At 36.6% G+C, this 23,836-nt stretch overlaps 1 protein-coding gene across 1 annotated transcript in view; it reads right to left on the bottom strand.

Annotated features, from left to right (window-relative positions):
• LOC114100131 (steroid transmembrane transporter SLC22A24-like) overlaps positions 1-20,659 on the bottom strand; it is a 29,386-nt gene extending 8,727 nt beyond the window's left edge. The window contains exons 1-6 of the mRNA XM_027944773.2: positions 20,258-20,659; positions 19,329-19,432; positions 12,960-13,114; positions 12,692-12,860; positions 10,832-10,955; positions 3,023-3,138 (exon numbers count right to left, since the gene is read on the bottom strand). Coding sequence (XP_027800574.2) covers positions 3,023-3,138; positions 10,832-10,955; positions 12,692-12,860; positions 12,960-13,114; positions 19,329-19,432; positions 20,258-20,659 — 1,070 coding nt within the window. The remainder of the gene's footprint in view (positions 1-3,022; positions 3,139-10,831; positions 10,956-12,691; positions 12,861-12,959; positions 13,115-19,328; positions 19,433-20,257) is intronic.
• Between the last annotated feature and the right edge of the window lie 3,177 nt (positions 20,660-23,836).

The raw sequence follows: 23,836 nt of genomic DNA, 5'->3' as shown, positions 1-23,836 counted from the left end.
AAAAAGAACAGAAATCCTTGAAATGAAAGAAACAATAAACCAAATTAAAAGCTCAAATGAGAGCATCACCAGCAGAGTAGACCACTTGGAAGATAGGACATTAGATAATGAGGATAAAATATATAAAGTTGAAAAGAACATAGACCACACAGTGATAATGGTAAGAAACCATGAACAGAAATTCAAGAAATATGGGATAGCATAAAAAGACCAAATTTAAGAGTTATTAGGATACAGGAAGGCATACAGGTACAAACCAAAGGAATGAACAATCTATTCAGTGAAATAATATTAGAAAACTTTCTAAACATGTAGAATGAATTGGAAGTCCAAATTCAAAAAGCCTACAGGATGCTGAATGTACAAAATCACAACAGATCCACAATAAGTCACATTAAAATAAAAAGGCCCAACATACAGAATAAGAAGAGAATTTTAAAAGTCACAAGAGGAAGGAATTAGATTACATATGGGGGAAACCAATTAGGATAATGGCAGATTTTTCAACACAGACCTTGAAAGCTAGAAGATTTTGGGAACAACATATATCAAGCTTAGTATACTCCAATAGTGTTTATTGCATTGGAGATGGAGAATTCCACTTTCTATGAGATCCCCAAAGAGGGAGGTCCTTCTGGTAAGTCAGGAAATTGTGTTATATACACAAGGGCATAAGGAGTATACCCTCTGTGATTGCTTTTCTGGACTTGATAATTCTGTATATATCAAAGGGGTATAGGAACAATCTATTTTGAAATGCTTCATAGATGTGGTATTCACAGTCTTTGTGTTATTTCTCTTTGCTTTTTCTATGAGAAAATATGTTTATGAGTGAGCACTGAGTCCCCGTAGTCTTTCCTGGTTGTCAGTTTGGGGGTTCTCTCCTACTCTTTGTGATATTGTGTTGCTGAAGTTTGAGTGAGTTAGGTAATATATGGAAGAAAATGTGCTGTCTTCTAAATGGGTAGAGTGTGTGGCTCAGAAGCATAATATCTACCCAATGAAGTTAAAGTGTTATACCAGATCTCTAGCATCTCACAGAAAAAGAAAAATAAATAACAGCAACAATAGTAGCAAACAATATATAGAATTAAAATGAATACCAGATGCCAACTATGACATTTTCAGCACTAATAGCCACAAAACAGGAATGGTGGGGTCAAAAGTTAGCAACAGCAAAAATTACAATCTAGCAACTAGATTTTTCACTAAAGGAAATACCAGGTTTCAACTATGACTTCCAAAATGATAATAACTGTAACAATATGAATGGTGTGGGCATAAATTACATAAAATAGTGTTAAAATATGGGAAAATTTTGGTTCATTAAGAGAAAATATGGGAAAAGTGAAAATAAAGATTGGAATATGATAAAGAACAGAAATAAAACAGAAGAGAGGCATAAAGCCCAAAAAGAAAGAGGAAATTTTTTTTTTAAATGAAATAAGGTGGAGAGAGAGAGAGGGATGGGGGTGGAGAGTGAGAGAGAGAGAGAGAGAGAGAGAGAGAGAACAGAAAAATTTTAGTATTTGAAGGAGAATATAGGACAGAGAGTCACAATAGCAAAAAAAAGAAGAAAAGAAAAGAAAAATAAGAAAAAAACCTCACTAACCCTAAAAAAATAATAAAATAAAAATCTGGTAAAATATGAAAAAGAAAATGTATATACATACATACATTCACACATATTTACATATACATATAAACCAAACTGCAAATACAACTGGAAGAACAAAAAATTTGTCAACAATGGATGAAAGAATTGTCTTCATTGTGGTTGTTGAAACTGACCAAGGATGCATATTTACTACAAATGCCAGACTGCTCTTCCTTCCATTTCTTCCTGGCGTATGTGCATTTTATAGCAAAGATTTGGGGATTATTAGCCCTTTTTCCTTTTTCTTAATTGATATACCTAGAACCAAATATGGAGTGGTTGGACTCAATGCTCATTGAAATGACTCTTAGATTTTAAGTTCATCAGTACAAGGTAGTATGTATGAGAAATACCATGTGTTGGAATATTGTCTAAAAAGACTAGGTCAAAGTGTGCTTAGGGCAGAGATGAGGCAAGGATCTAAATAGAAAGTTCCCACAGTTGGGATCTATCCATTATTTGTCATATTCTGGAGATATTAGTAAAAGAAACCAATAAGATCAGGTAGATGGCAATCTATTCTGGTTGTCCCAATCCCACACACTTCTTGATAAATTTCACTCAGAAGGTAACCAAGTTTCCTGGGTGGAGTGGGCACAGCAGGTCACACTTCACCACCCAGGACTATGACCTTCCAAGGTTTACAATCCTTGAATGTAATCAAGCCTGCCTGTTTGGCTTCCTAAATATCTTCAGCTGATTAAATGAGTCGCCAGACTCCATGGGAAAGTAAGTTGCACTCCTCTCTATATCCCTGCACTGAATTCTTCTATGTGCCTGTTTCAACAGCATGTATTCTAGACCTTATGGTAGATGCCATCCAATCTTTTCTTTTGGTTCCTGTAGCAAAGGTGTTCCCCACATCTAGTATGACTTCCATGAGTTGGCTTCCCACTTTGGCTCTCTCCTCCCAACTTGCAAAATACCGAGCAATTTTGAATCACCAACTCCAAGTGTAGACTCAGAGTAAGCTAATTTCAGGCTGTGTTTCTGTCCCCTGGGTATCTCCATGCCAATTTATTCTGCTTTTTAAAAATCTTTTTGTCACACCCCTCCCCTGTGTGGTGTAGCCACAATGTCTTGGCACTGATATACTCTTTCATGTCCTCCATTTGAAATATCAGTACTTCTCGGCCTCTCCAAATCTCTGACTGTCCATTACTGAATTTTAGTGAATTCCCTTAAACATCTACCTCACTGAGAAACAGTATTCCCATTGATTCAATTCAAAGCCATAGAGAAACTGGGAGGTGCAACCTTTCTCTACTCTACCATATTTGTCCCTCATGGCTAATATTTTTTGAAAGGAGGAATGTGGTTGCATCTTAAACATTTTGAAGTTACTAAACATCAGATGGAACTTACCTGAAAAGGCACAAGCAGCATGTTCTCATAATCACTTTGGGTGCATGGAACAATTGAAAAACAGACGGTTTGACCTGGACTGCATCCAACTCCTTCTGTATGGTGGATTTCACAAACTTAAACAACAAAACAACAGGTATTTATAGTATGTCAATAATGGACATGTATAGTGGTAAGTACTAGAGGATATACTCACTATCTTTGAAACCTCTGACTCGTTGGGAATATGGATGCTAAATGATCTACCTCATGTACAAAGGGATTGGGGAGAATGAAAACTATCTATGAATAAAGCCAGTACTTAGTTTATGAGAGGAAAAAAGGATTAACCAAAAGATTTGCACTGTAAATTGAAAACAATGAAAAGGTACTTGTTTAAGGATTTGAACTTTCTTTCCTATTCACTGGAAATGAGAATTTCCCCTCATTGTTAGAATTAGAGTTTATCTCTGTAAATCAATGGATTTTATAAAATCTAGGTCCACTTTATGATTTGGTTCCAAGTAGACCATTTCTGGGTATTGTAGGCATGCTGCCTCCACTCATGATTGGAGTGTACAGAGTTAAAGGAGTGTAAAAATTAGGGTATCTATTGTTTAGAGTATGATTTGCACTCAGGCCAGATGTTATAGCAGATGAAATTTGGTGAAATTCCAAGTGAAACAATAGTTGCAAAAACATTTGGTTTCAGGGTTAGAACTTGTAGGCCTGACACTACTGTTACTTTATATTTTGGAGAAGGTTGGTCAATAGGTACATAAGTGTTCTGTTCTGGTGTTCTATGGTACAACAGGGTGTATATTGATAATGATAACATATTCTGTATTTCCAGAAATGCTAGAATAAAGAATTTTGAATGTTCTCAGTACAAAGAATAAATATTTTAGATGATAGATATCCTTACTCCAAGTTGAACATTACACAATGTATCCATGCATCAGAATGTCACATAATATCACCAAGTATGTAAATTTATCATGCATCAGTTAAAAAGTGAAAGTAGCCCCTCACGTTCTTACTGGAGTTATTAAAGATAACTCTTTAAAGATACTCAGTATCATGATATAAATATCATATGTATTCAGCACAAGAGAAGGCACTTAATAATTTTCAAAATAGTAATAAGTTATTTCTGATAATAAAAATACAGTGAGCTGTGCATGGTGGCACATGCCTGTAATCCCAGCAGATTAAGAGGGTGTGGCAGGAGAATTGCAAGTTCAATGCCAGCCTCAGCAACTTAGTGAGACAATAAGCAACTTATCTAGATTCTCTCTCAAAATAAAATATATAAAGGGCCTGGAATGTGGCTCAGTGGTTAAGCACCCTGGCTTCAATTCCTGGTGCAGAACAAACAAATCAACTCTCCCAAAGCAGACCAAAACAAAACAAAAACAATCAAACAAACAAAACAAAACAAACAATCACCACCCCCCCCACACACACACAAAGAAAAAACCCTATAGTGACTTTGCACAGGACGCCACAGACAATTTTTTTTCCCCTGAGCTCCAGTAAACAAATATTTTAGGCCATACAGGCAATGATTTTTATTGCAACTGCTTAATTATGATGCTGTAGCACAAAACAGTCATTCATAATACAAAATCAACTGGGTTTGGCTATGTTTCAATAATATTTTATTTACAAAAACAGGTGTTGTTCTGGAAAGAGTTTTCTAATCTTTGGTTAGTGGATGCTGTTGTATCCTACTCACATGTTTTATTCACTTCTCCAGCTTCTGGGAGTGTTGACGGCTGGTTGTTGTGGCCCCCACTGGGTATTGCACTTAGATAAAGAAAATCTCCTCAACCAATGCCAGACCCTTGTCCTTATCCAATAACTGAAGAATACAAGCATATTAGAATCATGTTTCCTTGCTTCAAGGCAGAGGAATTCTCGTGGGCAATCCTAGTTCCAGTGTTTCTTGCAAGATCTCCTGGGTCCTCTGTTAGAACTGCATTATACTCTGACACTTATTTCTGCCTAATTCCATTTTTTTCCTCACAGATAATGTTTTGAAAGAACACCTCAATAAACCTTCTGCACACAAATCTCAGATTTTTCCAGTTTCTAGGAAAGCAGATCTATAATACTTGTAATTGTATAGTAGTAGTCAAATAAATTAATGCTATAATAATAATCGAGAACTAGATTATCCAATGGATATCCTGCCGCAGTCTGGCTGGGCACAAATCACGAGCCACTGAAGCAGGAACAAACTTTATTTTTAAACTGCAGGAAAACACTTCACACAGCTCCCGGGGAATCCTCCCGAACGCGCCACGAGGCTTGTCCAGGAACCCCCAGCCGGAACTATCTCTCCCGGAAATCCCTCCTCCTGCACTTCCCCAACCAATGGGAACTCTCGGGGAATCCCCGGAAATCCCCACAAGAACTCCAAAATAGTGCGAGAACTCAAAAGTTGCGGCAGAGGCGGACAGACAGAGGCGCCTGTCAATCAATACTGTTGGCAAAATGCCAGGGGCCATACAGACTCAGCCGTGGCTCTCAGCAATATCCCATAGTGGTGTTAGCTGGTGCATGCAGTTGTAATTCAGGTATTAAAATTTTCACTGGTGGTAAACTGGGATGGGTTGGTTATGATCCCAGAATTTCAAAAGTTTTAAAAAAGGAATAATTGTTGGGACTTTAGAATGTATCTCTAGAGTATGCTGATATTTAGAACTCTTGTAAAGTACTACGAATGCATTTAAAAAAGACAATGGAAAACTAGTAGTAATTGACTACCAATCTAAAGTGGAATGTGAAAATCAGAAGATGTATATAAAGATCAGAGTATAAGGATACCCTCATCTTCCACAGGTAGAGGGCAGAAAAATCTGAAGTCCAAGTCCCAGGACTCAATTTTAAAAATATTGTCAATAAAACTTGAAGATAGGAACCTTTTGTTGTTTCTTTGTGAAAGGACCTGGCCTTAATTGAGAAATAGGACTTATTTGGGGATGGTTATACCTGAGTTGAGGCATTTGATCCTTTTGAATCCTTACATTCCCTCCTACTACTTGGCATGAAAAAATATTGACCCCTCCTCCCTGCTAAAATCTAGTGCTACTGTCTGGTTTAAAGATAGTGCAGAGGTTTATGATTGCAAGAAAATGCATAATTTCCCTGTCATAGTTTATTACTATTTTCCTCCTACCAGACGTAGAAAAGAAAAATATACTCTGTTTGGGAGATGTGCCTGTATGCTCAAAGTGCTCCAGTAGTAAGCTAAAACCATCAGCTTGAGAGCACATATGGGGAATAATTTTTTGATTTCAAAATTTTATTGGTGCAAATATCAATTATACAAAATAGTGGGTTTCATTGTTGCTGATTCCTATATGCACATAACATAATTCGGTTAATTTCTTTTTCAAGTAACACCCCATTAAATTCTATTTTGTCCCCCTGATAATTTTCTTTACTCTGACAGTATTATTCAACTTTCATGAGATTCTCATTTTTTCCTTTTTTCTATCCAGCTTCCACATATGAGAGAAAACATATGACCTTGAATTTATGAGTCTGGATTATTTCACTTAACGTAATGATCTCACATTCCATCTATTTTTTGGCAAATGATAAAATTTCATTCTTCTTTATGGCTGAATACAACACTGTTGTTTATAAATATAGCACTGTATTTATCCCTTAATCTGTTGATGAACACCTGCTCCTTAAGTTGGCTCTTGTGATTTGTGCTGCCATAGACATTTGTGTGAATGGATCTCTAGAGTATGATGATATTAAGTCTTTTGGATAAATACTGAATTACTCACTTTTATACCTGTCATATGGTGGTTCTATTTCTAGTTTTAAGGAATCTCTATTCTGATTTCCATAGTGACTGTAGTAATTTACATTCTTACAGAGTTCAAATATCAGAGTTCCAATCCTCCAGCATCTTCACGAGCATTTATTGTAATTTTTCTTAATACAACTCTGTTGTATAATTCTAAATCAGATATTGTGATATATCCAGTGATATATTTTCTTTGTTAAAAATTGTTTTGGCTATTATGGGTCTTCTGTCTTTCCATTTGAATTCTAGGACTCCTTTTCTTTTCTTTTCTTTTTTTTTTTTTACATCTGTGAAGAGTGTCGTTGATATGTTGATGGGTATTGCATTGAATGTGTAGATCATGTTGGGTCATATGGTGACTTAATCAATATTAACTCTACCTATGAAAGAAAAGATTCTAAGATTAAGGTGGTCACCTAGATATTAGATAGAAACACTGCACCTGATAGAAAAAAAAATGTAGGCACAACACTCCATGTTGGCTTAGGAACAGACTTCTTTAACAAAATTCCTAAAGTACAAGAAGTAAAATAAAAAACCAACAGACTGGTTGGTATAAAACTAAAAAGCTTATTTCTAGAAGAGGAAACAATCAAGAGTATGAAGAAAGAGCTTTCAGAATGGGAGAAGATTTTTGCTACCCACACATCAGATAGGGGATTAATTTCCAAGATATAAAAAGAACTCAAAAAGCTTAACAACAATACCACCACCACCACCACTACAATAATCACCTTCACCCAAAACCAGTGAATAAATGGGACAAAAAACTAAAAAGACACATATCAAAAAAAGAAATAGGAATGGCCAACAAATATATGAAAAAAAGGTTCAATATCTGTAGAAATTAGAGAAATGCATGTTAAAACTACAATGGGATTTCATCTCATTTCAGTCTGAATAGCAATTATCAAGAATATAAGGAACAATAAGTGTTAATGAGGACGTAGGGAAAAGGAAACACTCATACATTGCTGGTGGGACTGCAAAATAGTGCAACCACTCTGGAAAGTGGTATGAAGATTCCTCAAAAATTGGAATGGAAACACCAGTTATTCCACTCCTCAGTTTATATCCAAAGGATTTAAAATCAGCATACTATAGTGATGCAGCCACATCAATGTTTACAACAGAACAATTCACAATAGCAGACTTATGGAACAAAACTAGATGCCTATCAAGAGATGAATGGATAAAGAAACTGTGGCATATATACTATACCCAATGGAATATAAATCAGCTATAAAACGAATGAATTTATGATATTTTCCAGAAAATGAATGGATATGGAGACTAACATGCTAAGGGAAATAAACCAATCCCAAAAGACGAAAGGTTAGATTTTTATCTGTTACATGAATGTTAACACAAAATAAGGTGGGAGGAGGAGAAGAATAGAAGTTCAGTGGATTAGACAAAGAGGAATGAAGGGGTGGGAAGGGGATAGAAATAGAAAAGACAGTGGAATGAATCTGGCATTATCTCATATGTTCACATATGTATAGAACACAGTGAAACTCACAATTGTGTACATCTGCAAGACTGAGATCCTAATTAGAAAGAGATAAAAACCATGCTTGTATAAATATACCAAAGTAAATTCTACTGTCTTGCATAATTAAAACAGAACCAATAAAAGAAAAAGAAAAATGATCAAGATGGTCAGAGTATAAACTTGAATAAAGGGAGAGTTTGTTTTTCATATGGAAATAATTGTTCACAGCTTTGAATGACAGCCTGAACAGAATAATAACTACCAATGAGATAGAAGAAGTAATGAAAAGTCTTCAAACAAAGAATAGCCCAGAGTCAGATGGATTCTTATCTGAATTCTACCAGAATTTCAAAGAAGAAATAATGCTAATGGTCCTCAAATTATTCCACAAAATAGAAAGGGATGGAACACTTCCAAATTTATTCTATAAAGCCACTATCATCCTCATACTACAACCAGATAAAGACACATCAAGGAAAGAAAACTACAGGCCAATTACCCTGATGAACTAAGATGAAAAAATTCTTAATAAAATATTAGCTAATCATATTCAATCATATATTGTGAAGATTTACACACCAATACCAAGTTGATTTTTATGCCAATCTTGCAAGGATGTCTTAACATTCACGAATCAATACGTAATTAGCATATACATCACCTCCTGTACAATGTTTCTCAAGACCTCAGGGGGATCAGATCTCAAACAAACAATAGAACTTCTGAGATAATTAGATGTGTTTTCTTTCAGCCATTTCAGGCACCCAAAGCCGAGAAGGGTTTATATCAAAGATATTTGTTAGAGCGTTAAAATTTTTTGTAAACTCCAAGAAATTTCATAGGGGCTCCACAATGTTTTTGAGAAATATTTGTCACAATAAACATTTCCAACTTGACTGAAGGGAACAGAAATAGTATCAAATGAGAAAGGCTCCCAAAAATGCTACACTGATAAGCTAACTTAAAACACCTTTTAGATGAAAATATGTTTATGCATTTTATGAGAGGGAAGAAATTTGGAAGTTGGAGCCAAGGGACAAGAGGTTGTGAGAGCCAAATTGCTTCAATTTTCCAAACCTTTAAACCTACTCCCAAAATTTCTAAACTTTGCCTTTCTTGATTTCATAATTGCTATATACTCTGTATCTCAAATCTCCTTTTTGAATAGGAATGTCTCCAGTATTTATTCTAAACTTATATCATCAGTATATGTTGGATATATTTCAGACATGTGTTTTGTCTCTTTAGTTTCGTGGATTTACAAATACAGGTTCTATGATTAGAGAACAACACATAAGTAGTCTGATCCACATTTGGATCTCATTGAAGTGTTTTGGTTCTGGGGGTCAGGGTGTAGCTCAGTGTTAGAGTGCTCTTCTATCAAGAGTGAAATCTTTAGTTCAAATGATGGCAATTAAAAAATATTCTGGACTTCAGGAACATGCTATAAAAATAAGACTTTGGGGGAAATTGAGAATGTGTCAATTTATTTAGTGAGTCAGAAGGACAGAATAATTTTGTAGCCATAGAATCTATCCTTTGTGTTTTCCTTTATTAACAATTTCTAGTCTAGGGCATTTGCTCTCTTTCAGGGTTAATGTGGGGAAGTCTATTAGTTGTCCCTCCACCAAGCAGTTTGTGTAATGCCTGAAGTGCTTTTTAGTTTCCTTTTTATCAGTTAACCCCCAATACTTTTTGGTCCATTAAAGCTGTGTTCTCTCAAAAATTCTTTTCACGTGACTTGTCATATCACTCTTTTTGTAATTGTCTCTTAATTTTTGTCCCAAATTAAAATGTAAGTTCCTTAAAGGCTGAGAATCTGATTTATTTGCTTATTAATATATATTAACCTGCTGGCACACAGTAGATGCATAAGTATTTTAAAATGTGTTAATGAGAGTAATTTTTGAATAAGCCACATCAGAATTTGGCTCCCATGAGGAGGGAACTTCAGGGAGAAAAAAAGAAAAAAAAGATTTGTCCAAAGATTTTTCACAGAGGTGCAATTTTATTACTCTCTAGTGAGAACAATGTTAAATGTCAAAAGAAGTAGGAAAGGACTTTTATATATTTTACTGTCATGTTTATATTGTGTAGAAGAGTATGTGATTCATTTGTTGCATAATAAATATTTGTTGAATTGATAAATAAATGGATAGAATTAAAAATAATTTTCATGCTATCTTTTTCATGGTCAATTACTCTTTGTCTTACTAGCTTTCTGATTTTCTTTAAAAGGGACCATGATTTATTTAAGTAGTGAGAAATGAATTAGGGTACAATTTGTGTACTTACATGAATGAATTGCAACATGTATGTCCAAATACCTGATACATTTGTTCAAGGTCCCCTCTCTACAATGAATCAATGAAGAACCAGGACGAGATGTAAGAGCTCATTCAGCATTCTCATTCAGACCCTTTAGTCACCCCCAGAGACCCAGGAACATAGCCTAGTGTGATTATGAGGTCATGTCATTTCATCCCAGGTCCCCCTTCCAGATCACCTCTATGGTCAGGGTCTCTTCAGCATTCTTTTTTCCATTTATGTGTGCAACTCTTCTAAGTTCTTTTACACCCTTTTCTAGCTGATTTCTGACAATCAGCCACCGGAAGGACTCCACCAGCTTCCTGATTAAAGAAGACAAGAAAGGTACAGTAAATACTCAACTATTTAATTTCCATACAACCTTGAGATTCATTTGCCTTTCCATTTATACATACTTTATTATTGTGGCAGTGTAATTTCTAACCAAATCTTCCTTTTCCACTGGACTTGTCTTCCACTAAGATGAGGGACATGTCTGTCCATTAATGTGTGAAAATAATTGTAGAGATCAGTAAACAAGGATCAAATGGTATAAATCATCCATTTGCATTCCAATTTTTTGATATATAATTTTTATCTATAATTCACATATCATAATGTTTTTGTAGGACCCATGTCAGTGAACATCATACTCAATGGTGAAAGACTAAAAGATTTTTCTCAGAGATCAGAAATAAGGCAAGCATGCCCACTTTCACCACTTATTTTCAACATAGAACTAAAAATTATAGATGGATTAATTAGGCAAGAAAAAGAAATAAAAGGCATCTATATGAAAAAGGAGAAAGTAAAATTATCTGTTTGCAGATGATATGGTCTTCAATGTAAAAAATCCTGAAGATTCCAGAAAAAAAGATATTTTAGCTAATGAATAGAAAATGCAGCCAAATAGCATAATACAAAGTCAACATAGAAGGTCAGTTGTATTCATATACACTAATAATGAACAATGTGAAAAGATAATTACAATTGTTGGTTGGTCTTTAAATCACAGTGGCAAAAAAAAATTGAATAAAATAACATTTATCATTGGTAGGACTGCAGATTGGTAAAATCACTTTAGAAAGCAGTTTGGAGATTTCTCAAAAGACTAGGAATGGGACCACCACATGACTCAGCTGTTCCAGACTTAGGAAATTTATGCCAAAACCCCCAAGTCAGTATACTCTAGTGATACATGAATTTCAATGTTTGTAGGAGTGCAATTCACAATAGCCAAGTTATAAAACCATTGTTAGTGTCCATCAACAGATGAACAGATAAAGAAAATATGGTATATACACACATAGAGTTTTATGCAGCCATAAAGAAGAATGAAATTATCTTATTTGCTGGTAAATAAATGGAACTGAAAAGCATAATGCTAAGTGAAATAAGCCAGACTCAGAAATCCAAAGATTGAATGTTTTCTTTCATAGGTGAAAGGTAAAGAGAAAAAAAGGGAAAAATAAAAGGAGCTCATGAGAATAGAAGGGAGAACAGTATAGCAGAGTAAGACAGGTAAGAATGAGAGATGCCAAGAAGAGATGCTGGGCATTGAAATCAACCAAAGTGTGCTATGTCCATGTATAAACAAATCACAATGAGCTCCATGTTTATATATGATCATACTGCACCAATTAAAAAAATAAACATGTAGAAGAGAAACCATAAGGAAGACAATCAGAGGGAGTGAGAGGGTAGGCAAAAGGGAGGTAAGGGAAAATAAGACATAGGAAATTATATTATGTGCATTTATGAGTATGTCACAATGAACTCCACTATTATGTATTATTATACTGCACTCATAAAAGTATAATAAAATGTTTTATTTTTTGTATTACAATTATTTCATGACAATTTTCTGCCTATTATACAAAAATGGTGATGCATAGTGCCAACCACCATTCAAATTGCCATCCTATTTCCTCTCTTGCACCTTGGATGGCACAAGGGGTGTTAATAGGGACCAATATTGGAACCAAAAACATACCCAGTGACATAGCTCTTCTGTTATCACCTTGGCCTCTCTTGTAAATAACATGGAGATTGTTCATACCTGGAAGGCAAGAGGAGGACAAGCAAGGGTACAGACATAGCCAGATGTAGTGTGTGCCAGCTTCTAATGGCAAAAGCCAGTCCTCCAAGGAACATCTGCCCAATACTGTAGGAAGACATCATCAGGACTATTCCTACAGACTTCCTTTTGGATGTTGTCCATTCTGACACTGGAATAAAATATGTACATAATTGTCATTCCAGGCAAAGGGTAATTTCACAGTCAATTCAGGCATGGAGAAAATGAAAGTCTTAAATTATTGACTTACTGAGACAAAAAGCATTTATCATAATAGTCATGACACTCAACCCAGCCCAGAAGCGTAATATGCAGTAAATGGGGAAGGTGGGGGCGAAGGCTGCCGCGGTGTCAACGATGCCCAGCTGGAGTAAGCACCACAGGTAGACCACCTTCCGCCCAAACCTAAGAAAGATCGGAACAGGTAAGCTTATTTCAGAACAAAAGTAATATGTGGAAAACAAGAAAAGATAAAATAACTTGAGATTTAGGGTAAAATGTTTAACAAGTAGGACATTGTACTTGTGGTCTAGCGGAATTATAATACTAGTCAACAATGAAAATCACAGATGTAAGCATCCCTGCTAATCTTAGAATGATGTCAGAATGCACAGAAAAGCACATGGCATAAGAGGATCTTGATGCCACGTGGAACCATATCAAGAGGAGGAAATAGGGGAGGTCATAAAAAATGTTTGTTTTAAAAACGTTAATTTAGGAAAGTGGATTTGTGTGTCATGTTCAGAGTGCTGAGGAGTGAAATCAAGAGATCCATAGTTGGATGTTTGCAATCTTTAGGTAAATGCTGAAGGATTTGAAAGGAAGTGTGGGAAGACAATACATCAAAGTTGCAGATAGATGACATAATCAATACTCTGGGCCATGTCAGTGTTCAAAGGCTTTGGGAAGTGTGTTTCAGAAGATGACCTGGCAACTGTTCCCTTTAGCACAGGAACTCATAGGAGGTCCACAGAGGAGAGACAGAGAATAAGAAGCAGAAGGACATATCACACAAAAAAGAACAGGGAAATATTTGTGTCATGGAGCTCCAGGGAAGAGTCTCATTCTGGAGTTAACTTGGACAAAGTTCCATGAGCTGATGCAAAGTTTTCAGAAATGTTAATTTTTATGGTTTAGATGTGGTGTCTTCCAAAATCTCACATGTGAGACAATGCAAGAAGGCTTGGAGAAGAAATGACTAATTAAACTAATCAGTGAGTTAATCCATGGTGGGATTAACTGAGTGCTAAATGGAGGCAGGTGGAGTGTAGCTGGAGGAAGTGGTTTATTGGAGTCACAGTTATGATGAATATATTTGCATCTGGTGACAGCAGTCTCTCTCTGCTTCCTGGTTGCCATGAGAGATGCTTCCCTCTGCCACACTCTCCCACCATCATATTCTGCCTTGCCTCCAGCTTCAAGGAATGGAGCTGTCTTTCCATGGTCTAAGGACCTCTAAAACGGTGAGCTCTCAAATAAACTTTTCTTCCTCTACAGTTGTTCTGATTGGGTCCTTTACTCCCAGCAGTGAAAAAGCTGACTAGGACATTACTATCTGGATAAAATTTTAGTTTTGAACATTTTCCCTGTAACTTTTGTTACTTTAGCAGACTAAGTCATTAAAAGTCTTATGAATTATGTTACCTTCTGTAACAAAATGTAGGTTCTTGCCACATACATTGTGTTACTAAACTTGAATGAGAGAATTTAAGATAGAACTGTCTTTTTATGAGCCATGGTTGAGGATGAAACAATCTCTGGAAAATTGAGAAATGAAAATAAAATCAGTACAACAAATAAATTCTTGTGATAATGGTTACAGAGCTTGAGTGGAAGGGATGGTCAGTTAGAGGACAGGATCTTTTAAAAGAGATACTCTGTTGGTGGCTACATGGCTTTATACTTTTGCCAAAACCCCTAAAACCATGTAACACCAAGATTGTGTCCTGTTGTAAACCATGGGCTTTAGTCAATACCATATAAATATTGGTCTATCACATATAATAAACTCATTACACTAATGTAGGTTGCTAAGAATATGTGAGGTTGTTTGTGGGAGGGGGTATTGGGAACTCTATGTACTTTGGACACAATATTTCTGTAAACCTAAAACTGATGCAAAATTTTAAAGCTCATTGCCAGGCATGGTGGTGAATCAGGAGGCTGAGGTAGAATCAGAAGTTAAAGGTCAGCCTCACCTGAGGAAAACCCTGTTTCAATAGATAGGTGTGGTTTTAGGGATGCCTTGGGAATCAAAGAAACAAACACTGGAAAATATAATAGGGAAAAGTGTTGGGAGCTTATCATGAGGAGCTCTGGGTTACTTTGAAACAAAAGACTACATACATGAAAATATAAGTAGACCTAAAAGAACTTAGCGTTGAATGATAAATGTAATAAAGAGATTAGAGAAAAAGATACATCTTATATAGATTTGAAAACTATCATACTCAAAAAACATCACATATTTCATAGCATGTAGAAAGAGAAATAGTAAGCATGTGAGACATTTCTCTGTTGTGATAGATGGGAATGGAGATTAATGGGAATACACAAGGAAAAGGATCTTTGCCGAAACCAATAAGAACATTGTAAATGAGAAGAATGACATTATCCTCGAGTAAAAGGAAGACAACAACACCTGTTCAGTTACAGTGAAGTAGAATGGTGCACATGGTGAGTTATTGCTTTAGGCCAGTTTAAACTATTTTGTATCACTGTGCTTACTGATTTTTTTTTCCTATCCTCACTCCTCTAACTATAAAAATATTTGTATGATAGCAAATTTCAAGATATTCACAGCCTTGAACTTTTCTATGGCCCAAATGTACGTGTACAACTAGATACCTGAATCTCCATATATATGTCCATTATGGTTTAGATGTGAACAGATGTGAGCTGTTCCTAAAAATTGATGTGTGTGAGACAACTCAAGAAAGTTCAGAGGCGAAGTGATTGGATTATGAGAATATTAACCAATTGGTGCATAAATCCAGTTGAATGGATTAACTGAGTGGTAACTATAGTTGAGTAGCATGTGGCTAGAAGAGGTAGGTCACTGGTGGTATGCCTTTTTATAGTTTGTCTTGATAAGGAGAGTTTCTCTCTCTCTCTCTCTCTCTCTCTCTCTCTCTCTCTCTCTCTCTCTCTCTCTTTCTTTCTCTCTCCACCCCTTTTGTGCCATGTTCCTGGCTAATACTTTCCTCCACCATATTTTTTACCATGATACTTCAAGGAATAGAGTCAGGCACCTATGCACTGAGACTTCTGAAATTGTGAGCCCCAAGATAAACATTTATCCTCTAAATTTGATTTTGTTGGCTCTTTTAGTCACAGTACTAAAAAAGCGGACGGACACAATGCAAAATAGCTCCCACTCAGCAAGTCCAAAACAGATTTCTTGATTTTCTCCACCAACATTTCTCCACTTCTCTAATTCTCTTCCATCTTCTATAGTGGCATTAAGTCTAGAGTTTAGTCAATTTTTCAGGCCAGAAGCTTATATCCTCTTTGATACTTCCATTTCTCTTACTAACAGCTCTACAATAGTGGAAAATAATCTTAATCTCCAGAAGGTCTTGATGTCTCTACTTCTAAAACATTCCCCAAATCTAGCTCCATCTTTCCATCTCCATGATATCTACTTCTTTTAGACTCCTATCATCTTTACTCTGGGCTACTTCAATAGGCTGACAGATGGTCTTTGTTACCACTCAGTGCAGAAATAAGGCATTTAAAAGGCAAAGTTATAAAATTCCCATTTGTGGGGACAAGTGCATGGAGTACTGCATACATGGCATAAATTAAGGGCATCTGAGTAGCAGGCCACTCCCCTCGTGCTAGGCATGTGAGTGGTAGACTGTTACCCTGTAAGCACAGCTCTGGGTGTGAGGCCATGGGTGTGAGGCCTGTGCTTGCTCCACGGCCCACTCCTCAATTGGTTGCTGCAAGGACAGTTATCAGAATTTGCATTGGTATCTACCTGTAATCTGCTTAGCTATTGCCCTATTATAAATACGTGGTAACTGTGCAATAAAATCAGACCTGCTTCCTGCTTGGCCTCCGGAGAACTTGTTTAGGGACTCCACAGCCACACACTCCTCTACCCAGTTTTGTGGACCTCCTTGCTGGACAAGAGAGAGCCCACACACCCATTAAATTTAAAGGCTGGAAATTGCCACAAGAATAACTTGGATAGAGGTACCACTAAATAGGGAATCAGAGAAGAGACTTTTCAGAAGGTAAGAAGATTTGAATCTGAGAACCTAGAAGTTGGGCTGAACAGTGTACAGGGAAAAGCATTATAGGCAGAATAAATAGAAAATGCAAATGCCACGTGGTAGAATCCAGCTAGATGTTCTGAAGACTATCAGAGAATGGAGAAGTGGGTAGATAAGGTGAGGAAGGGAGGCTGGGGCCATATGACAGAATGGCAAGACTTGATAAGAAACTCAGAGTTTTATTCTATGTATGACAGAAAATCACTGGCTATTTCCTGGGTAAGAAAGGCAGAAAATTTTCAAGCTTGAGAAGACACTGGTCAACATAGTGTGTGGATGAAATATGGATTATTAATGCATGTCAAATGCTAGCTGCAAATGTGAGCTACACATACTCTAAAGTGTTCTAAGAGACTGGGTGGTTATTTGTCAGAAATGCAGAGGTCCTTTCATTTGATAGGGGGGTTGAACTCCATAATTTCTGGTACTAGAAGCAGGGAGAGGTGAGGGGGAGTAGAAGGAAGTTGAATAATTGGCACCAAAGCCCAAATGTATGGCAGTAATTAATTCTAAGTTCTACAGCAAAGCAGGCAACTATAGTTCACATAAACTATAGTATATTTTATGAATCACTAGAAGAGAGGAGCTTCAAAGCTGCAAACCAAAATAATCATAAAGAGACAGAAATGCTTATTACCCAGATTTTATTGGTATATAAGGTATACATAAAATGAAATATCACATAGTATTTCATAATACAATTATTATGTGTTTATAGACATTTTTAAATGTTTAAGGTGATGGAAATATTAACCACATTGTCGTGGTAATTACACACTGTTTGTATGTATTTAATGTATATAAATACACCAAATTAATGTACTCCATAAATTTGTGAAATAAAATAATTACTAAAGTAAGTTTCTATACTGCTTTCCATTATTTACTACTTTAGATCTGAAAGGGCCATCTTACAAATCTCTGTCATGAGTATTGAAGTTAATCTTTTTACGACTGATCTCCTAGCTGCTACTATTGCCTTCTATCAAATTATACTCCTAATTCAATAGTCACATCTCTACCATTGTTACATCCCTTATTAAGCATTTCATTTACAAGTTTAATTATTCTCACAAGACCACTCTATTTAACCAGTTCTAAATCAATAGAACATCAGTCTCATGAAGAAGTTGTTCTCAGACATTCTTCTGGACACCATTCTCAACAAAGATATCTAAGATCATGAATTTTAATACCATATATTAGCCTGTATGCTTTGATCTTCATGGAACTTGAAATCATGTATTATGCAGTCCTGGGTTATGTAATATTGCCCCTGTTATTGCATGTGGCAGTAGTTTGTTCTTTCTTGTGGCTCAATAGAAATTTATATGAATATAATACATTTTTATTCTGCTATTTATGGATAGTAACCTGAATCTATGCTCAAAGAAAACTTACTTATTCATATTTTTCATTTAACTCTTTTGATAATTCATTCTCCAGTACAAATTGGTAGTATAGAGACCTGAAAACTAGAGGGAAATGAATTCTCTGATCTAGAAATCCATACAGGCATCATTTATTTGTTGTATGCTCAAAGTCACAATTTTGAACTGAGAATACTAGATGGCTTTCAGAATCAGCACTCCCATCAGTGTTCTTGTAGGAGACATGCGTGGATGAGAGCCATGGTTGACTGCCTTCTGTAGCTCTGCCAGGGTGCTAGAAGCCACAAACTTCTCACCTCCAAGTTTCATCCTCCTAACTTCTTAATAATTAACTTTTCTGGTTACAAATGTTACCTATTAAAGTCATTTCACAAGGACCAGCATCCAGGTTACAGGTCCAGTGACTTACCATCCCATCAGGGACACAGTGCTACTCAATCCTCAGATTCAGATTTTATAATGTTGATTACCTCTGTATGTGTGCCTACACTGCATGTGTGAAATGATGACCAGTATAAAAGTATCTATGCTCATTTATCTTACAGGGTCTAGGTGGTTCAGAATATTGCCAAGACCAGGAACATACTTTTAAACATGCAAGTGCCTTCTCCCTGAAATCTCCTTTCCTTGCCTTTGTTGAACTAACTGTTACTCATACACCTCACATTCTGGATTTGCTCTGCAAATTGCTCCCTGAAACTAATATGATTGACATACCCTTTTCTGTCCTCCTTAATGCAGAACAATGAATTTTTCACAACAAGTTTTAACTTCCAGTGTATATGTATTAAGTGCTAATACTTAGTTTCCTGGAGTCAGAAAGTGAGTCCAGTACACAGTTCAGTGCAAAACACAGAGAACTCGTCAAGATTTCTTAAATAAAGAAATAAGTATGTACTGAATACTTAATTTTACCAACAGTCCAAAAGAAAATGAGGTGACACTCACCTGTCTGAAAGAAGGCTATATATCAGACTTCCCAACAGTGACCCAGTCATAAACAGAGTTTGAACCACTGATTTTAATGACTGGGATTCACAAACCAGGTCCCACTGGAGGGAAATAAAAAAGCACAGTGGAGTTTTAGAAGGTTTGGAGCCTTTGAAATCTTTTCAGTCAGTGAAACAGAGTGCAAACTCCCATATATGATCTCTGCTTTGTGGATCCTGCCCCGATCTCCAGCTTCACCTACAGTCACTCTCCCCTGGTCGCCCCTCCTCCACTTATTTTAGCCCTTCAAGTGCACTTGCCTCTCTCTTGCCTCATAACCTTCCAATATTCTGCACCTTTTTTCTGCATGACTTTATTCATTTTTACCTTCAGGTCACCAACTCTCTTTATTCCATTAACTTATACAGATTCTTTAGCTACTACAATTAAAACATATAAAAACACAGTTACCAAAAATTTTAAAACTATAACTTTTTTTCTCATCATGTAAGTGGTATAAGGACCCTGCCTTTGACTTTTCTTAGCAGTCCATACTTCAACTACGACAATATCTCTCATCCTTGGCCACATATTGAATCACTTAAAGGACATCAAAAACACTAGTGTTTGGATTCTATGCCCAGAGATTCTGATTTATTTGCTCTCAGGGTCAGTTTTTCAGCACTGAGAACCACTGACTTAGTATAACATTTGATCACTTTTAAAATTAAAGATCTTTCTCACTAGATTAAATGATAATTATAGGTATATGTTTTGTTTGTTCAGTTCATTAACTCCAATACTGTACATTCTCCACAGCATCAAAGAGTAAGTAGATAAGCAATTTCTACCTGCAGAAGGACTAAATGTATAAAGCAAGCTTCTTCTTGGTATTACCTCCAAACTCTTTGATCATACAAACAGTATATTTGGATGAGGCACCTTACCTCAGTTATGATGGTGGAGGGAAAGTAGCTTCTGTCATACACCCATCCATCCACACAGGGCTCTGTGTCTGGCTCAGTTTTGTTGGCGACAGTTTCATTCAGGTGAAGAAGATGCCACTGGGGATGGATGAAGCGATGACACTTCTCTGGTTTTAGGTTTGAGTCCAGGGGAATGGAGATCCTCAGGAGGGCATCTTGGCTGAGAGTTCTGGTGACATTACCAGAGACAGTGTCATTGTCCAGAATCTGGACCCAGCAGCGATGATCAGGAATTGCTGCAGTGAAGTTCTCCAGTACAATATGTGGGTATGTTAGGAGGTTGATGACACAAAAGAGAACTAGCTGAAAGATTTGGAATCTCCCCAGGCCTCCAGCTTGATCCAGGAGCTCATCAAAAGACATTTAGGCTGAACAGGGGATCACCTGAAGGAATCACTTTATGAAGGTAAATTCAGAAGGAGAAAATGCTTTCTTTTCCAAGACCTATAATGTGTTGATCCTCATTCAACTTTCCCCTTGTTGGGCTGTGACTCACTGCTGCAGAATAATGGGTTTAGACAGGCAGATAGTTTCAATAAAGTTACAGAAATATTTGACAAAGAGACTTCTACTTGCTGGCAACTGAACGCTGCTTAAAAGACTACTCTGTGAATGATTCTGATCTTTGAGCTTTCTGAGAAGTCAACAGTGGACTTTCAGCGGGTGTAATGTCCACATGACCCGAAATATACCTTTCAATGATCTGTCCTTTTTAGAAAAGGAATGTTGGAATCTCAAAAGTAAAAAGCTTTCTGATATTACTGTGTAAAGAATAGAGCATGGCTTTTCTTAGGACTGACTTTTCACTAGAAGTTACTGATAAATATTCTTGGTTAAAATAATGGAAAGAGGGATATTGAATGTAAATGCTGACTATTGGTAACTGAAATTATGTTTCAGTTTAAATAGTGACTGATTTTAAAGTTTTTGAAATATGGAAACAAATATAATGGACAGAGAGGAAGAAAACAGAACTTTTATGCCATAGTTTATTTTATCAGATTTATTAATTTATTCAAATAGCATTTTGGCCTTTTATATCAATATATTTGTGTACTTAATTACAAATTTGGAAATAGTATGAGTTTGCTGTTATAAGGTCTTATGTTCTGGTTAGTGAGAGATAGACACATAAACTATTTCACAGAAAATGTTTAATTATTCCTTGGTAGAACGGGACAGGAGAGTCATCCCTCTAGAAGTAGAACTTTGAACTTGTGAAGAAGAATTCCTGAGACAATAAATGATTAAAAGGACAGTTTCTGAACAAGAAAGTACATAATTATAAGTAACTAATTATATAAAAAGGTTTGACATAACTATATTTGCAGGATATTCCAAAGAACATGCAGGGTAATAATGAAAGAAGTTGGACTGGTTGAACAAAACCAAAACAAGCAACCAAACAGAATATCTGGAATTAATTATGCAAACTAGAGGGTTTTATTCTTTAACTTTAAATCCATCACCTGTGCAACATCTTAAAATGCAGATTTCTGTCCAGGATGCACAAATTTTTACAGGAAAAGACTTTTTGAGAATTTAAATGAAATGTTTTTAAGTCATACATAAAAGCATTAAAATGTGCATATTTTGGGTACCCTTTTATGTTTTGACACATTATACATTGTGTAGTATTTTAATATGGCCAAACATCTGTTTCCTTAAACATTTACCATTTATTTAATTTAAAATATTTTTAGGCCCAGCGGCCCTCCTGCGTGGTAGACAGACCACCCCAACTGGAGGAGGAGCCCAGCCTCCTGCCTGCAGGGTAGGCACACCAGATGACCTGGAGAAGGGGCCCAGCAGCCCTCCTGCGCAGTAGTCAGAACACCCCAACTGGAGGAGGGGCCTAGCTGCGGCCTGCGAGGTAGGCAGACCATGGGACCCGGAGAAGGGGCCCAGTGGCCCACCTGCATGGTAGTCAGACCACCCCAACTGGAGGAGGAGCCCAGCCTCCTGCCTGAAAGGTAGGCACACCAGACGACCTGAAGAAGGGGCCCAGTGGCCTGCCTGCACCATAGATAGACCGTTCCAACTGGAGGAGGATCCCAGCCGCCCGCCTGCATGGTAGGCAGAGCAAGCAGCCCGGAGAGGGGGCACAGCCACCTGCCTGCCTGGTAGACAGACCACCCCAACTGGAGGAGGGGCCCAGCAGCCCGCCTGTGCAGTAGACAGACCACCCCAACTGGAGGAGGGAAATGGATGGCATTAGAGCAGATTATGCTAAGTGAAGCTAGCCAATCCCTAAAAAACAAATGCCAAATTTCTTCTTTGATATAAGGAGAGCAACTAAGAACAGAGCAGGGAGGAAGAGCATGAGAAGAGGATTAACATTAAAGGAGAGATGGAAGAAGAGAGATGGAAGGGAAAGGGAGAGAGAAAGGAAATTGCATGGAAATGCAATTTGTTATACAAAATTTGTTATACAAAATTACATATAAGAGAAAGGGAGAGAAATGAATTACAGTAGATGGGGTAGAGAGAGAAGATGGGAGGGGAGGGGAGCGGGGGGGGATAATAGAGGATAGGAAAGGCAACAGAACACAACAGACACTAGTATGGCAGTATGTAAAAAAGTGGATGTGTAACCAATGTGATTTTGCAATCTGTATATGGGGTAAAAATGGGAGTTCATAACCCACTTGAATCAAATATATGAAATATGATATGTCAAGAGCTTTGTAATGTTTTTAACAACTAATAATAAAAATTTAAAAAATATATTTTTAGTTGTGATGGACACAATACTTTTTGTTTATGTAGGTTTTTTAAATGTGGTACTGGGCATCAACCCCAGTGCCTCACACTTGCTAGACATGTGCTCTACCACTAAGCCAGAGCTCCATCCCTTTAATTTCTTTCATGGTGAAAACTATCAAAATTATTATTATAACTTTTAAAAATGTACTGCACATTATTGTGAGCTATAGTCTCCCCACTGTAAAATAGCACACCAATATTTTATGCTCCCATCCAACTGTCATTTTGTACACATTGATCAAACTTTTGCCATCTGTCCACTATATTCTCCCAACCTTTTGGCAACATCATTATACTCTGAATTTCTAAGATTCTACATTTGTATGATATGCAATACTTGAGCCTGTTTTATTTCACTTGACATATAGACCTCCAAATCCATGCATGTTGTTGCAAATGACAGGATTTTGTTTCTGTTTTTCATTCCACTAGCTTCTAGGCTCTTTCATTTAAAAAATTCAAATTTTTAAGTGCCTTATACTTATACATTGTAGTGGAGTTTATTATGACATATTCATACTTGCATGAAATGTAATTTGCTCCATTTCAATCCCCATTACTCCACATTCCATTGCCTCCCCTCCTCCACCTTGCAACTCCTCCTCCTTCTCATTCTTCTTTATGAATATATATGTATACATATGAATAAATATTTTCTTTATATATTCATTCATCTATGAAGTCCTAGCTTGTTTCCACTTCTTAGCTATTGTGAATAGGGCTGCAATGAACATCAGCACACAGGTATCTTTTTCCACAATGACTTCATGTTCT

The sequence above is a fragment of the Marmota flaviventris genome, chromosome 9 (assembly GCF_047511675.1).
Source record: "Marmota flaviventris isolate mMarFla1 chromosome 9, mMarFla1.hap1, whole genome shotgun sequence".
Lineage (NCBI taxonomy): Eukaryota > Metazoa > Chordata > Mammalia > Rodentia > Sciuridae > Marmota > Marmota flaviventris.
This window is presented reverse-complemented; position numbering and strand designations above follow the sequence as displayed.